At 44.0% G+C, this 14,639-nt stretch overlaps 1 protein-coding gene across 1 annotated transcript in view; it reads right to left on the bottom strand.

Annotated features, from left to right (window-relative positions):
* Positions 1-269: 269 nt before the first annotated feature.
* FTO (FTO alpha-ketoglutarate dependent dioxygenase) overlaps positions 270-14,639 on the bottom strand; it is a 364,377-nt gene continuing 350,007 nt past the window's right edge. Inside the window, exon 9 of the mRNA XM_036834210.1 lies at positions 270-593. Within this exon, the coding sequence (XP_036690105.1) occupies positions 440-593 (154 nt within the window). The 3' untranslated portion in view covers positions 270-439. The remainder of the gene's footprint in view (positions 594-14,639) is intronic.

Here is a 14,639-nt window from a genome sequence, read left to right as displayed (position 1 = left end):
ACAGCATAGCCTCTAAAGGGTGTGGTGAGAAAATAGGCTAAATGTCTCTAAATTCGGTCTTCCTCTAGATGACCTGAGAGTCATCCCCTTGCAGAGTCTCTGCAAAGGTTTGGGAAGGAGGAAAGTAGGTTAGGTTTTGCCACAGGCCAGGCTCACCTTGGTCGCTTCCCAGGCCTTGGGAGTGGAATGGCTCACATTAAAAATCCAAGTGGGGAATAGCTTTGGGGGTTGGAGGTTCTTGTTTAATACCAAATCACTATAACACTGTGTCACTTTTAAACATTTTAATATTCATGGGCTCCATTCCCTAGCTGTTTCCAACTGGGACCCAGGGTCTACAATCCCAAGGCCCAGTCTACCCATAATCCCCTTGCCTAAGGTTGGAGGAGAGAAGTCAGAAACAGCCTTTGTTCCTCTACCTAAGACTTGTGCCCTTTCTCTAGGGTTTGGCTTCCAGAAGCAGACTCCTGAGTTCGGAAATGATATCTGTGAGATCAAACGGCAGAGGCATCGAAGGATCATCCTTTTCCCAATACGGCCGGCATTCTGGCTTCTGATCCGCGGGTAGAGTTCGGGCAATTCGGGACTGGCACCTGAAAGAGTTAAGAACAGGCAGTTACTCCCTGAGAGGAAATGCCTGGAAGACCCAAACCCATGGGCAACTTGGGGCGACCTTGCCAAATGCCCCAGTGACGATCTGCTATGATGGTGGTGATGGTACACAAGGGTGAGTTTGGGCGGCAGAAAGCAGGTGTGTTTATAAGAAGGAAGAATTGTTCTTTATGGTGCTGGAACTTCTTTTTTTTCCAATGCCCAGATTTGTATTACCTCTAATGGCTTTGCAGGAGCCAATCATCGGGGAAATTCAGTTACTCTGCCTTTAAAATGGTGAATTATTTTTTCATTATCTCGACTGTTATTTAAAGTGTGTGATTAAGCCATTATCAGATTTAAATGTTTGTGGGATTTCCATGTATTACTAGATTACTGGGAAAGATTAAATTGAATTTACTGCATTAAAACGTCCAAGAATAGATTAAACAATATTACAGACCGGGATTGACTTTGGAGATCCCGGAGATTTACAAGTGTCCCAGCCTGCTGTGCTCAGAAAAAGGCACTCCAAGGAGAGACCGATTTATAAGGATATATGCAAATAGAGGTTAATAATCATTTCCACTGATGAATAGGTGGAGAAAACTTCCACAAAATTAAATTAAGAGGCTAGCAAGAGTGACTCCCTAAGGAAAACACTTAAATCACGGTTTTTATTAAATGGATTATTCATCAATAGTAGAGAAATTAATTATCATATGCAACTAAATTATAGCCTCGTAGGAAAAAAGTTGGGGCGACGTCATCGCACCCTGGCAGGCATCTACCTTGCCGAGAGACCACAGCTTATTGGAAATTGGTCTGGGAAAACTCAGTGGCTTTGGCTTTATGTATCTGAAAAGTGAGGATCAGACAGAAGAAAACACAAATTGCAATAAGAAACGAACAATTTCTCTACTCTCTTGGAGCACGTGGCGGTGACAGCGCATGCACCAAAGAGAAATACTCTGAGTATTTCTGAGATGTACTCAGAAATACTCTGAGTACATCTGGGAGAGTTGCATGGTCCTTCCCCACCCCACCCGACCTTCTTGGCACTGTTCTCTAAATCAATTAAAAAGGGGTCCTACCCATCCTCTGTCTTCCATGTGGGACTAACTATGATGAAGAGATCAAAGAATGGACCATCCTGGACCTATTTCCAAGTCTGATGGTCGAGAAGCCTCCTAACTAAAGGACATCTTCTCCTCTGGGGAATTATTAATGGTGAGGGGATCCCCACGGGAAAACATACTTCAACTTTACACCTATTTTCTCGGGTGGTTAATTGCTATACCGGCATCCTGTGCACTCAATCCGTCGTACATTACACATAACATTCCAATATATCTTCAGCTCTCCGCATCGGGCCCTGATAATAGCGTCTGTTAACATGCACTAAGTACTATTATGTAGCACATCACTTCATAAATAATAAGATTAGCTGACCTCAGGGCCCCAAGAAGAGTAATGTGTTTAAATGTTCTCATTATTTATTTAAAACAAGAATTAAAGCAACAGAAGCTGCTTTTGACAATCCTCTTAGCATAAATATTAAACTGTTTGCACTGATAAGCCCACACGAAACTGAAGAAGAGAGACACGTTCTGCAGACTACTTAATAATAATAGGTGTTTGAGACGTTGCCACTCACCGCAGTGGCTGGATCTCCGCAGTTCTAGAGACAGTCTCTAAATCACGTGAAAGGGCTGCAGGAAATTCATATTCAAGGGAAGCTGCGACTAATTACAAAGGAATTCTGCAAAGCTTTTTAAATTGTTCTTTCTCTCTGCCTCAGAATCAGAGGGTAAGGCTCAATTTACCAGGTAGGGAGAGTTATTCCAAACTGAGCATTTCCATCTCACGGCGGGTAAATGATCTGTGCACACACTACCCTGGTTGGCAGATTAAAGGGCTGTGATAAGTGTTGATGTACCTCGAATAGCATAAGGTTTGTCAAAAGTCAACAGAGATGCTTTTTCACCTGTCAGTGGGTTTTGCCCCCTCATTTTGAGAAAGTATTAAAAACGTTAACACCTGCTGCAGAAGTTTGCTTACACTTGTATTGTACAAGCTTCCCAAGCCCACTCAGTTTTCTTTTGGGTGAAGTTGCTCTGATTTTCCTACTGTTCTTCCCACGGAAGGACTGGCTGGTGTGGGTACTACCTCCTTCTCATGCCGGCCCTGAGAGGCTAGGAGCTAGGAGCTGTGCGTACCCACCCACTGTTTCCCTCTGGGCTAGAGCTAGAACCCCATGTGTGGTCTCTTCAGGGCCTTAATTCAGATCTTTCAAGATCACTTTAAAACTCTTCCTTTAATGCCCAGCGCTCCTCGCCAGTTTCTCAATGGTCACGACTGCGCCCCACCGAGGGCTTGCTGTTGAGGTAATGTATTCACCTGCGAGGAAGGACAGTCGCCCCCAACTCAAAGCACATTGTCCAATTCAACATCATGCTGGATGGTGGGACTGAAAAAGAAAAGGCTTGAGAATGACTTGAAGGCGTATCTCCCTTTGAGTTTCAATTTCTCCTGCTTAATTCACTCATTCTGCCTCTCTTCCATCTTAATTTCCTAAGATGCGGAAGCACAGTGGTAAAGACGTTCTCTGGACACCAGGAGCTGCTGCTTCCCTGGGGCACGACATCTTGGGCAAGCTTCTTAACCTCACTAAGCCTCAGTTTCTTACTTGTCATGTGGGAATACTGATGATGGTGATGATGATGATAGTACATTACTTATGGGCTTGTTGTGGAGGTTAAATGGATTAATACATGTGAAATACTTAGCACAGTGCCTGGCACATAGTAAGCCCTCAATAATTATTAAATACTATTGTTGCTATTGTTACTTCTACTACGAGTACCAGTGACAATGGGAGATGCCAACGAGAGGGCTGCCTATTGCACCTGTGACTGTCCCCTCCCTCCAGCTAACTGACTGGGTGGCCTCTGGCCTGGGGGAAGCTCTGGAGATCCAGAAGCAGCTCTTTCTGGCTTGAATCAGATTGAGCCTGTGGCTGGATCCTATCACAATGTGACATTCCAGGACGCTGAGGCTTATGTATTGAAGCTGCTACAACTCTCCAGTGACAGGCTAAAATGCTCAGACTCAGAAAGACTTAGCAGTTGTTCCTGAAGACCCAGAATTCATAAAAGGTGCTGTCGTTGGACTGTCTGAGCGGCAGTTGTTTCAGACTGACTTGGCATTTCTAGGAAATAAAGTTGGATTGTTTCTCAGCACGCATACTCTGTAGTTCTCGCAAAATCAAGGGGCCCTGAGTTCTCCTAGGAGATGTTTTAGGAATCCTGACGGTGGTGGACACTGGCTGTCTTGTGTCTTTTTCCCAAGTTTTCCACAAAGAAGATGCTAAGTTTCCTGTGGGGAATCCGTCCCATCCCTATGCTTGGCCACGTGGTTTGAGTCTGATTGGCTCCACCTCTACAGCCAGGGGAGAGCCTTGACCAGTTTAATCTAATCAGCACATCCTACTCTCCCAGCCACAGGGAGTAGGTTAGGGGAGGCATGTGACCCACTCCAGGGCAAGATTGAGAGAGTAAGTCAAAGGACTGGTCTGGGAACTAAGGGAAAAGACTTTCTTACCTCCTGGCCTGTGAACTATTAGGATGTGTGATCTGGAACCACCATAGTCATTTTGCTACCATGCAGCAAGGGGCTGGGTCCTGGGTGATATGGTTGGAGTAGCTGGATTGAGTCTCACCTGAAGCTAGGTATGCTTAGACTTTTTCAGTTGCATGAGCTTGTTACTGTTTGAGTTAGGTTTTTCTGTCACTTGCAACCCAAAGAGTCCTGGCTGATATGCTGGCCACGCATCCCACCCCTCAGTGACCTCCTGCCTTCTACAACATCCACTGCCATGGCCCTGCCTGCCAAGTGCATGTTGATAGTCCTCTCTCCAAACTGAGACGCTGCTGATACAGTACAGTGTGTGCAGAGATCACTTGAGTTGAAAGCATGAAATCCCTGGCTTTTGTTTTTGATTCGAATAATATTTCCACTGGGCACAAATTTCTACCCAGAAAACAAGAGTGCGCTGGTGTCACCCACACTGGCCTTTGCGCAAAAATAAGCCAGTTTTAATGACCAGAGCTGGATGACCTTTCTAAAGAAAGTTAAAAAAATTTCCCTAAAAATTTCCTTATCAAGGATAGCAGATCATTCTGAACCCAGACAAACAGTAAGAAACTCAGCTAAACAGTAAGAAAGTTACAGTTTCCCCTGTGCTCTCTACTCCCATCCTAAAGGGTTAACAAATAAACTCAGATCTACTCAGAAAACCCTGCTCCTTTTATGCAGCATTGCAAGGGGCGCAATGGAAAATAATATATGCTTCATCTCTCTCCCTCCCAAATTCACACTATTTCAATTCAAAGGACTCTATAGCTACCCTCAAAACTCTTGCTACTTAGGAATGGTTCTCCCTGAATGACCTAGTGACGTAACAGGAAGCAGCTGAACGGTGTCACGTTGGCTGGCCTGTCAGCCGACTGTCCAGAGGTTCCCCTCCTCTCCTCTCCCAGGTGTAACTCACGCAGGGCCCCACTGCCTGCTGATTCCCCCAGGGCTACACTTAACATTTGGAGGATGAGGACCGCGGCTACATTAGTGAACACTGGTCGCCATGCTGAAATTAACCACTTCAGCTAAAGTGTGTGTTAATTATGGGTATGCAAGCAGTCAATAAAAGGTTAATGCAAGAGCCAGAGAATAAATTTCTTCCCTTATTGCATCACTTCACAGACTAAATGACTAACATTATACTTTGTGTTTTTAATCAATAGGTTTTACAGTAATGTGCTGGCCATTGATCTTAAGAAAACATGTCCGGTCTTCCTCCTCGTCCCTAAATTTTGCAACAAATAAAGAAGGACAGGTAACATTTCCATTACTCTTGATGAAAATGATAAAGATTTCGGGAGAAATGGTTCCTGCTAAAAGATTCATTGGGATAAACAAGCGTTAAAAAAAAAAAAAGTACAAAAAACTAGAACTTGATGGAGAAATATTACCAAGCGCAGGCCATTGAGGAGACAAGAAAAACGAACTCCTAAGAGAGAATTCTTCAATGTGAAAGAAGAGAGTAACTCTTGATTAAAATTAGTACATTCTGTATATTGTTTAAGCGTCCCGAAGAATCTTAATATGCAGCACTGATTTATTCAATTTTCACAATAACCTGAGAGAGATGGGGAGGTAGGTATCTGAACCACATTTGACGTGAGGGCTACCTTACCCCAGGTTAATCCAACGGCAGGTGGGAGAGCGGGGGCTGGGCAGACCCTGGACATTTGGCTGGCTGTCCTTTCCACCACATTCCATCTTTCTCATGGATTCCCATTTGGACCAAAATGGGTGCTATCCCCTGATTACTTAGCTATTCTTGCCAAACGTAGATATTCAGGAGATCCCAAACCATTTCCGGGGAAAGAAAGGAGCAAAATGCTTTTTTTGTTTTCATGTTCCTGTGACAATAATTACAGCAAATGACTGACAAAACTTTCTCTTCATTCTAATGACTCTGAGGTTCTCATAGCATAAGCATCTATCATCTATAGAAGTAAAAGATACATCTCCATCTTTTAAGAGCATAAACTACTTCTAATTATACAGTCATCCCCCAGTATTTTCAGGGGACTCGTTCCAGGACCCCCCGCTTGCATACCAAAATCCATGGATGCTCAAATCCCGTCCAGTTGGCCCTCCATATCCTTGGGTTCTGCATCCACAGATACAGAGGGCTGACTGTATATTTACTGAAAAAAAACCCATGTATAAGGGGACCTTCTTAGTTCAAATTTACTCAAGGGTCAACTGTATTCCTGGAGTGACCCTGAGAAAAATCTCTCAACCTCTTAGTTTCCTCAACTGTTACACGAAGTTCATGTTTCCCTGCTTCACTGGACTTTGTGAAGATAAAAATTAAATAATGTATATAAAAGCCCTTTAAAATATGTAAACTACTGCACAAATGTAGCCCTTTCCTATGTGACACAAGTCCTATTTTTAAAACACAGCAGATTAGGCGACGTTGGCCGGGGGCTTGTAATGCTTAAAAATAACTGTGAAAAAAAAAGAATCAACTATGTGCATCCAGATAATGAAATATCACATAGCCCTTAAAAAGAATGCATTAAAAAAAAATGTGTGAAAGACATCACACTTTCTTTTTAAGATTTTTTTTTTTTTTTTGATGTGGACCGTTTTAAAAGTCTTTATTGAATTTGTTACAATATTGCTTCTGTTTTTTATGTTTTGGTTTTTTGGCCACGAGGCATGTGGGATCTTAGTTCCCTGACCAGGGATCGAACCCACACTCCCTGCATTGGAAGGCAAAGTCTTAACCACTGGACCGCCAGGAAAGTCCCAAAAGACTAGAGCAATTTAGACTCACAACTTCATCAGAAAATATCCAGTCTTCTCCAAGTCAGAGTTTTTTTCCAGAATTTTCATTTACAGTGAGGAGTTGACTGTCATCCTGGCTCATGTCAAACAGAAGGCTGTTTTAGGGTATCAGCCACATCACAATACATTCCCTCAAACAGTGTAAACCAGCACCAAGGCTTAAGAGGCTTCACTCAAGTAGAAAACCCTGATGTGATATCACATCAAACCTACATTTAACCTGCAAAACACAACTGCCAGGACCAGCATGAAAAAAGTGGGAAATAATGATGTAAAGGGGCAACGATCTCAACGGCCTTCTATGCTTTGGAGGGAGCTCGAGACCAACGTGGGACCTGCATGTTCTCCGTTCTTAGTTTCTCTGGGCCCAGGAGAATCGCAGCATCTTGCCACACAGAATTATTCCAGTGTTTAAAACAGAAGTACTGGGGCTTCCCTGGTGGCACAGTGGTTAAGAATCTGCCTGCCAATGCAGGAGACATGAGTTCGAGCCCTGGTCCAGGAAAATCCCACATGCCACAGAGCAACTACGCCCGTGTGCCACAACTACTGAAGCCCGCGCGCCTAGAGCCTGTGCTCCGCAACAAGAAGCCCGTGCACCGCAACGAAGAGTAGCCCCCGCTCGCCACAGCTAGAGAAAACACGCGCGAGCAACGAAGACACAACGCAGCCAAAAATAAATAAATTTATTAAAAAAAAAAAAAGGGAAGTATTTTTTCATGTAACACGGGATCTAACTCCCTAATAGTACTTTATGTACCATTTAAGGGATTCCGTGAATAATTTTGACTCTCCATGATGTCTACATTAAAGAACACATTTCAGGGGCTTCCCTAGTGGCACAATGGTTAAGAATCTGCCTGCCAATGCAGGGGACACGGGTTCGAGCCCTGGTCTGGGAGGATCCTACATGCCGCAGAGCAACTAGGCCTGTGAGCCACAACTACTGAGCCTGCACGTCTGGAGCCTGTGCTCTGCAACGGGAGAGGCCGCGACAGTGAGAGGCCCACGCACCGCGATGAAGAGTGCCCCCCGCTCGCCACAGCTGGAGAAAGCCCTCACACAGAAACGAAGACCCAACACAGCCAAAATAAATAAATAAATTAATTAATTAATTAATTAATTAAAAAAAAAACAAAACACATTTCAAATCTCACTTTGAGTAAGAGGCCACTCCATTGTACTGATTTTCATGGTCTCACCAGGCTTTGTTCCACATCATCTGTCTTAGAGGTGAGGCGAGCATGCAGACCTGTTTATAATCATCTACCCTTGAGACTCTAAATGCTTTGAAAAGAGAAGAGTGAGTGAATGAATTTATAATTTGTCTTCTTGGACTTTGTGTTACTGCCATCATGGCTCTGTGGACAACGCGACAAAGAAAGAGCTGCCCTGTCATACGAATCACGATGGTCTACTCTGACTAAGGTGGTTGTATGAAATCAGCTTGTTTGATTTGTATAACTCAGTTTACCTACTGCAGAACCACTAAGCACAACCAACTCCTGAGTGAGTTCCAACAAAGGACACTCTCACTTTCTCTTTGAAAGGCTTTTAACCTCTTGCCTCTGACTCACACGTTAATGTTCTCAGATCAGTAAAGTCAACACACATCAGAGTGAGGAAAAGCCACACTTTGGCCCATGGGTCAGCTTTTTTTTGGGGGGGGTGGGGTGGGTCAATATACCTTTTTAGCAGGTAGTATTTTTTCAGCCATGACCACTTGAGAATCTTGACTTAACTTCTGGTTATTTAAAAATCTACTTTTGGCTTCACATTTCAGGGAAGAACGGAGAAGCCTGATAGAAGAGCTTGCTTAGCTGCTCTAAAAGCCAAATATCCCCCAAATGCTTTTGAATACCAGGATAATGCCATTCAGCCATCTGGATAACCAGCCACTTTGCAAGAAATCATTGTGCTGTTCAGTATGGATAAACCCTGCTGTCTAGATCTCAGTCAATCAATCAGCACGCTTATGGAGTACCTACTGTGAACCTATACTGTTCCCTCATTGGGAGGAGAAGGGAGTAGCACAGAGAATAGCCCAGGCCAAGCCCAGCTGCTGCAAATAGCTGTGCTCTCCACATTTGTTTGGAACACACCATTTTCCATGTAAATAATGGTTCTCATCGCTCCTAATTCTTCTCCTCAACACCAATATTACCTATAATTTCTCTGAAATATAATATTAATATATTATATAGCCCAGTAGCCATGAATAGCAGGGTGTCTGGTTTTGTTTAAGGAAAATGAACATTTAGAGTTCCTACTGGGATCCAAGAAGAAATTTCCTGTGACCAGGGTTCCCTGTCCTCCTGGCATATGGAACCAGGGCTTTGTCCCACTCCAGATCACTGCTAAGAGCTCCTCTGACCTGTGGCAAAGGCTCCACCAGAGAAGAGAGGCCCCTGGGGTGAGGGGTAAGATGCTCAGATAGTACCTCCAAGGGGTCAAGAGATGAAGAGACAAGGTCACAAGACCTCTTACTGGTATAAAAATCAGGGACACTTTTTGATAACAGAATGGCTTATAGGCATCTCTGTTCTTTCTTTCGGGGTCCAGGGGGATGCCATGCCCTTTTCCCTTCTACTGTACTAACTGCTGCCTTCTTTTGGGTTTCTTCCCAACCCGTGTAATTATACTGTGTAATCCTCACATCTCCTTACTGTTCTGCCCTTATAAGTTTTTCAGAGGTTTTTGTTGCTATGGGAGATACTATAAAGCAATTCTATCTCATGCCAATGCTTCCCTGATGACATCTCCTCTCAGACCAAAGGAATAGTAATAATGCTGATAGAAACATTAAAAATAGCCCAACATATCTACTAAGTGTCAGGCACTGTATAAGTTTTCTAATTAAACGTATGTCCTCAAATGGAAAATGGAGGTCCAGAAGATTAAATAACTTGTCCAAGATTTCACAGGTAAAGAAAGGATAGAGTCAGGGTTTGGCAAAATTGTCTGATTCCTAATCTCAAGCTCTTTGTACTGTTCCAAAATATAGACACCAAGAGAATCAGTTTGGGTCCTGGTTATAAACAGTTTTCCAAAGGCACCTAGCCCCAAGCTAGACTCCCGGGAGGAGGGTGCTGTCCATGTGAATTTTCACACGTGACTCTTCAGACTGAGCCAGTTTGCGAAAACATTCACCATCTTAACCTACCACAAAGGACCACAAAGATGCTGAAGGTGGTATGTGGTTTGGGGGGGACACGTGGGTGTCTTTGGGTCCACAGAGGACTCACATTAAACTCACCTCCATTTCAGAGGATACCAGGCTCAGGGTCAGTTCTTGTAGACCTGCAGCTTGGCTCCCTAAGTAGGTAACTGGTGACTTCACAAGGTCTGGCACAGAGAACAGGCCTCCTGGAGTCCCTCCCCCTACTTCAGGGACTCCAGCAGGCCCGTGGAACCACTTAACATTGGAGACTGCTTGGCCCAACACGGGGGTGTAAATCCAGGAGGTAAAGAGTTGAGAACAATTTTATCCCCAGGTTCATTTGTCAGCTTGTCAGTTACATAATGAGAGTGATGAATGGGCTACCTTGACAGCTGAACATTTAGGAGCTGCTGACCTTTGATCTCTGGTCACATGATAGGGTCATCTGAAACTTGCATGACTTCTACCTGGCCAAGGGTAACAATATAAAGGTCAAATCGGCTGGACGATTATATGAATCAAGTCTGAGGCAGCTTGGTTGGGAGTTTTAAGAGAGGCCGGGTTGGGTTCCCCAGCACACAAAGCTATGGAACCACTGCAGAAAGGTGCTCAACAAAAGATATACAATTTCAAAGCAGTCTAGAGTAACTTTCCTTGCAAGGGAATAGAATGAACTCATTATTTTTAAAGGGCAACAATGAAAACAAACACTTTGGAAGAAAATATATTCTGCCAGTGCCTCTGCCATTGGGAGGGAAGCCTACAGGCATATGACTTAATGAGTAATATTAATGCTATACCTGCAACATGGCAGAAGGTCCAATTTGATGCAATTATTGGAACAAAATCCCCACTGGGTAGTATCAAGCCCTCCTTTCAGCCATAGAATACGGTCTCTCCTCCATCCTCTGTCAGCACAGTACCCCACAAAGGACCATGATTGACAAAAGATAACCCTTTCCAAATTTCGTGACTTCCCTGTTGCTTGAAACTTAAGCAAAGTTTGCACGGGACAGTCTCAAACTTCAGAAAGATTCCAGAATAACTTACAATCAGAAATTCAAGGCAGCTGTGATTTTCAGATGCACTATAACATTTTAAAAAATGTTTCTTCTTGTAAATCTGAAGATTTTTGCTTTTTGATTACTTGGTTAAATTCCATTTACTCAGAATCAGATAACAGTAGTCACAGAGGTAATGAATACAGTTATGGAAATGAAGGCTAAGTGGCCAACGCCATTGATTTCTAGAATCCAGAAACTTCATAACCCATGAAAGAAGCAGACACTACAGAGAAATCTGATTTACATCAAGAGCTAGTTTTCTACAAAGGATTTTCCCCTGCAAAGTCAAAGACCGATGGACAGACTTCCATTGGAGCATAATCCATTCCTACTCTTGAGATGAGCAAAGCAAAGGACAGTGGCTTACAGAATAAAAGGCCAGCTGTTCTGACTTTGGAATGCTCATTTGAGTTGTAAGCTGTGAAATAAATTTGAGTTGATGGTCCTCCCATCTGCTCACCTGTCAAGTCTATTTCCACTGTGCTGCTGTTTTCAGAAATACTTCCCAAGTAACCTGCTTAATTGGTTTTTGGATGCCGAGAAGCATCTCCCAAGTTTATTTTAACCTTATACAGAACATGAAGCTACTGGGCCTTGGTTTCTTTTCTCTCGTTTAAGAACATTCACTAACAGGTCAAGAGCACTTACACAGAAAACTCGGTGGAGCCGCAAACCAACGGGGTGGGGGGCAGTCCCAATGAGGAATTAGAGAGAAAATGGTGGGTCAAAACAGAAGGTCAATTGATCAAGGGCATCCCAGTCTTCTGAAGAATTTCTGCTTTGCACCCGTTTAAAAGCCAAGTCCAAGTCAAAATTCTTACAATGGTCCGCAAGTCGCTTCATGACCTACGCCTTCCCCCACCTGGCCACCCCCCATCCTCTGGCCTCTCCCTCCACTTGTCCCATTACTCACTTTGCTCCAGTCGTATTGGCTGATTTGCTCTTCCTTGAACAGGCAAAGAATACTCTCAGGTATTCCAGAGCGCTCCAATACCTGCTGTTTCTTCAGCCTTGAACACTCTTCCCCTAAGATATCCATGTGGCTCGCTCCCCTATTCCTTCAGGTCAGCACTTAAACGTAATCCAATCAGTAAGGCCTTCCTTGACTATCCTACGTAAGACACCAGCATCTCCCCTTCCTACCTACCTAACCCAGCACTCCCCACTCCCCATCTTCTTTTCCTGCCCCATTTTTCTCTACAACACTTGATACCATCTAGGGTGTGTGTGTGTGTGTGTGTGTGTGTGTGTGTGTGTAAGATAAGCCCCCTGAAGGCAGGGATTTCTGATGTACTCACTGCTATATCCTCCAAGCCTAGAGTCTGGCCCACTGTAGCCACAGTAAATACGGTGCGATGCACAGATGACTGAAAGCAACTTGCGTCTGAACTTCCAACTGTACCTCCTTAAGGTAGGACTAATCTCTCTGCAATATCACCAGTTTTACGATAATGACAGTAAATGTACAAGGCACAACCAAAGGAGAAATAATAACAATATCTCATCCATGGACAAAGAGGATGAGATGAGAGGAAGAAAACTGGTCTGGGAATTCAAGACCCAGCTCCACCACTACCCTATCCTGTGACCTTGGGCAAAACCTTGACTTTCTGGCCATTAGTACTCAGATCTGTAAAATGAAAGGTTGGGTTAGACAATCTCTAAGGTTCTTCCCATCTTTAAAAAGCTGAGATTTTATATATAAATATTATGGTTTACCTTCACATACCTTATCTCATGTGACCCTCACTACTAGGGTAGGAAATAAAGGTGCTGTCCCACTTGGGGAGATTAGGATGTGGAGGCCTTGCTCCAGGTCACATGGCTGCTGAGACACGTAGCTGGGACTGAAACTTAGGTCATTTGCTAGTTCAGCATTTTTTCTACAAAACTGCACTTCCTCTATTGGTAGAATTGGAAGTACTACCAGCCCTTGTTACTCTGACTCAAAAAGTATTTTTGCAGGCAAGTTCTTATCCCCTCAAGATAACGTACGTGTATCATGGACCCCTCTGGGCACTGTTCCACCCTAGCCCAAGAATCCTTGGATTCTCTAAGCTGCCATTTCAAGATTAGAGATAATAAACGGCTCCATCTGCCTATGGATGTTTTATGATAGGAATAAAACTATATTTTACTGTAGCTCTTCGGTAGAAGGGCAAGAAGTCAAAGCAACTGTAGCATCAGGATTGCTATGCTAACAAGGCCGCTGAACTCCAAAGATGTCAGAAACTTCCTCGTCTTAAAGCCAGAGCAAATCTGCATTTTATACCCCTAGGAACTGAATGATGCTGTTTCTGCAGCTAACATTTAGAAATTAAAATTGCTTTTACCCACATAAATATCTATGCTGCTGGGTTCAGTGATCAAGAAGGAGGAAAACTCAATAAACTATAATGGAAAAGAATTTACAAAATATATAGGGACTTCCCTGGTGGTGCAGTGGTTAAGAATCCGCCTGCCAGTGCAGGGGACACAGGTTCTAGCCCTGGTCCGGGAAGATCCCACATGCTGCGGAGCAACTGAGCCCGTGCACCACGACTACTGAGCCTGCGCTCTAGAGCCCGCGAGCCACAACTACTGAGCCCACGCACTGCAACTACTGAAGCCCACGCACCTAGAGCCCATGCTCCGCAACAAGAGAAGCCACTGCAGTGAGAAGCCTGTGCAACGCAAGGAAGAGTAGCCTCCGCTCACTGCAACTAGAGAAAGCCGGTGCGCAGCAATGAAGACCCAACACAGCCAAAAAAAAAAAAAAAAAAAGATATATACATAAATATGTGTATAACCAAATCACTTTGCTGTACACCTGAAACATCCAGGACCCAGGCTGCTGCAACTATTTTTTTGTTTTGCCATTCTTAGCTCATGGCTGCCATCCTTGAGGTCACCTTATGGTCCAGGTGTTCTAGCCACCATATCTGGTTTCCCAGGCAGGAGCAGGAGAAAGGAGAGAGGGGTAAAATACGCCCTTACCTCCTCTTTCTAAGGAAGACAGCCAACCAACCTCCACCTCTATGTCACTGACTAGAACTCAGTCCCTGGGCTGCAAAAGAGGCTGAGAAGTGTAGGGTTTTTTATTTGTGTGTTTGTTTTTTGGTTTTTTTTACAGTTTTGTTTGTTTATTTCTGGCTGCACAGCATGTGGGATCTTAGTTCTCTGACCAGGGGTTGAACCCATGCCCCCTGCAGTGGAAGTGCAAAGTCTTAACCACTGGACTGCCAGGGAAGTCCCTGAAGGTTTTTAACTGGATGTGCTACCCTCTTCTTTCCTCCATCAAAACTGGGATTCTATACAGGAAGAAGGAAAGGATGAGGGCAGGATGAGAAACTAGTATTCTCTGCCACACAATGTAAGCAAATAGATATTAAGGTAATGTCTTCCAGAGATCAATGTTCTGG

This window comes from Balaenoptera musculus, chromosome 19, assembly GCF_009873245.2.
Source record: "Balaenoptera musculus isolate JJ_BM4_2016_0621 chromosome 19, mBalMus1.pri.v3, whole genome shotgun sequence".
Classification (NCBI taxonomy): domain Eukaryota; kingdom Metazoa; phylum Chordata; class Mammalia; order Artiodactyla; family Balaenopteridae; genus Balaenoptera; species Balaenoptera musculus.
This window is presented reverse-complemented; position numbering and strand designations above follow the sequence as displayed.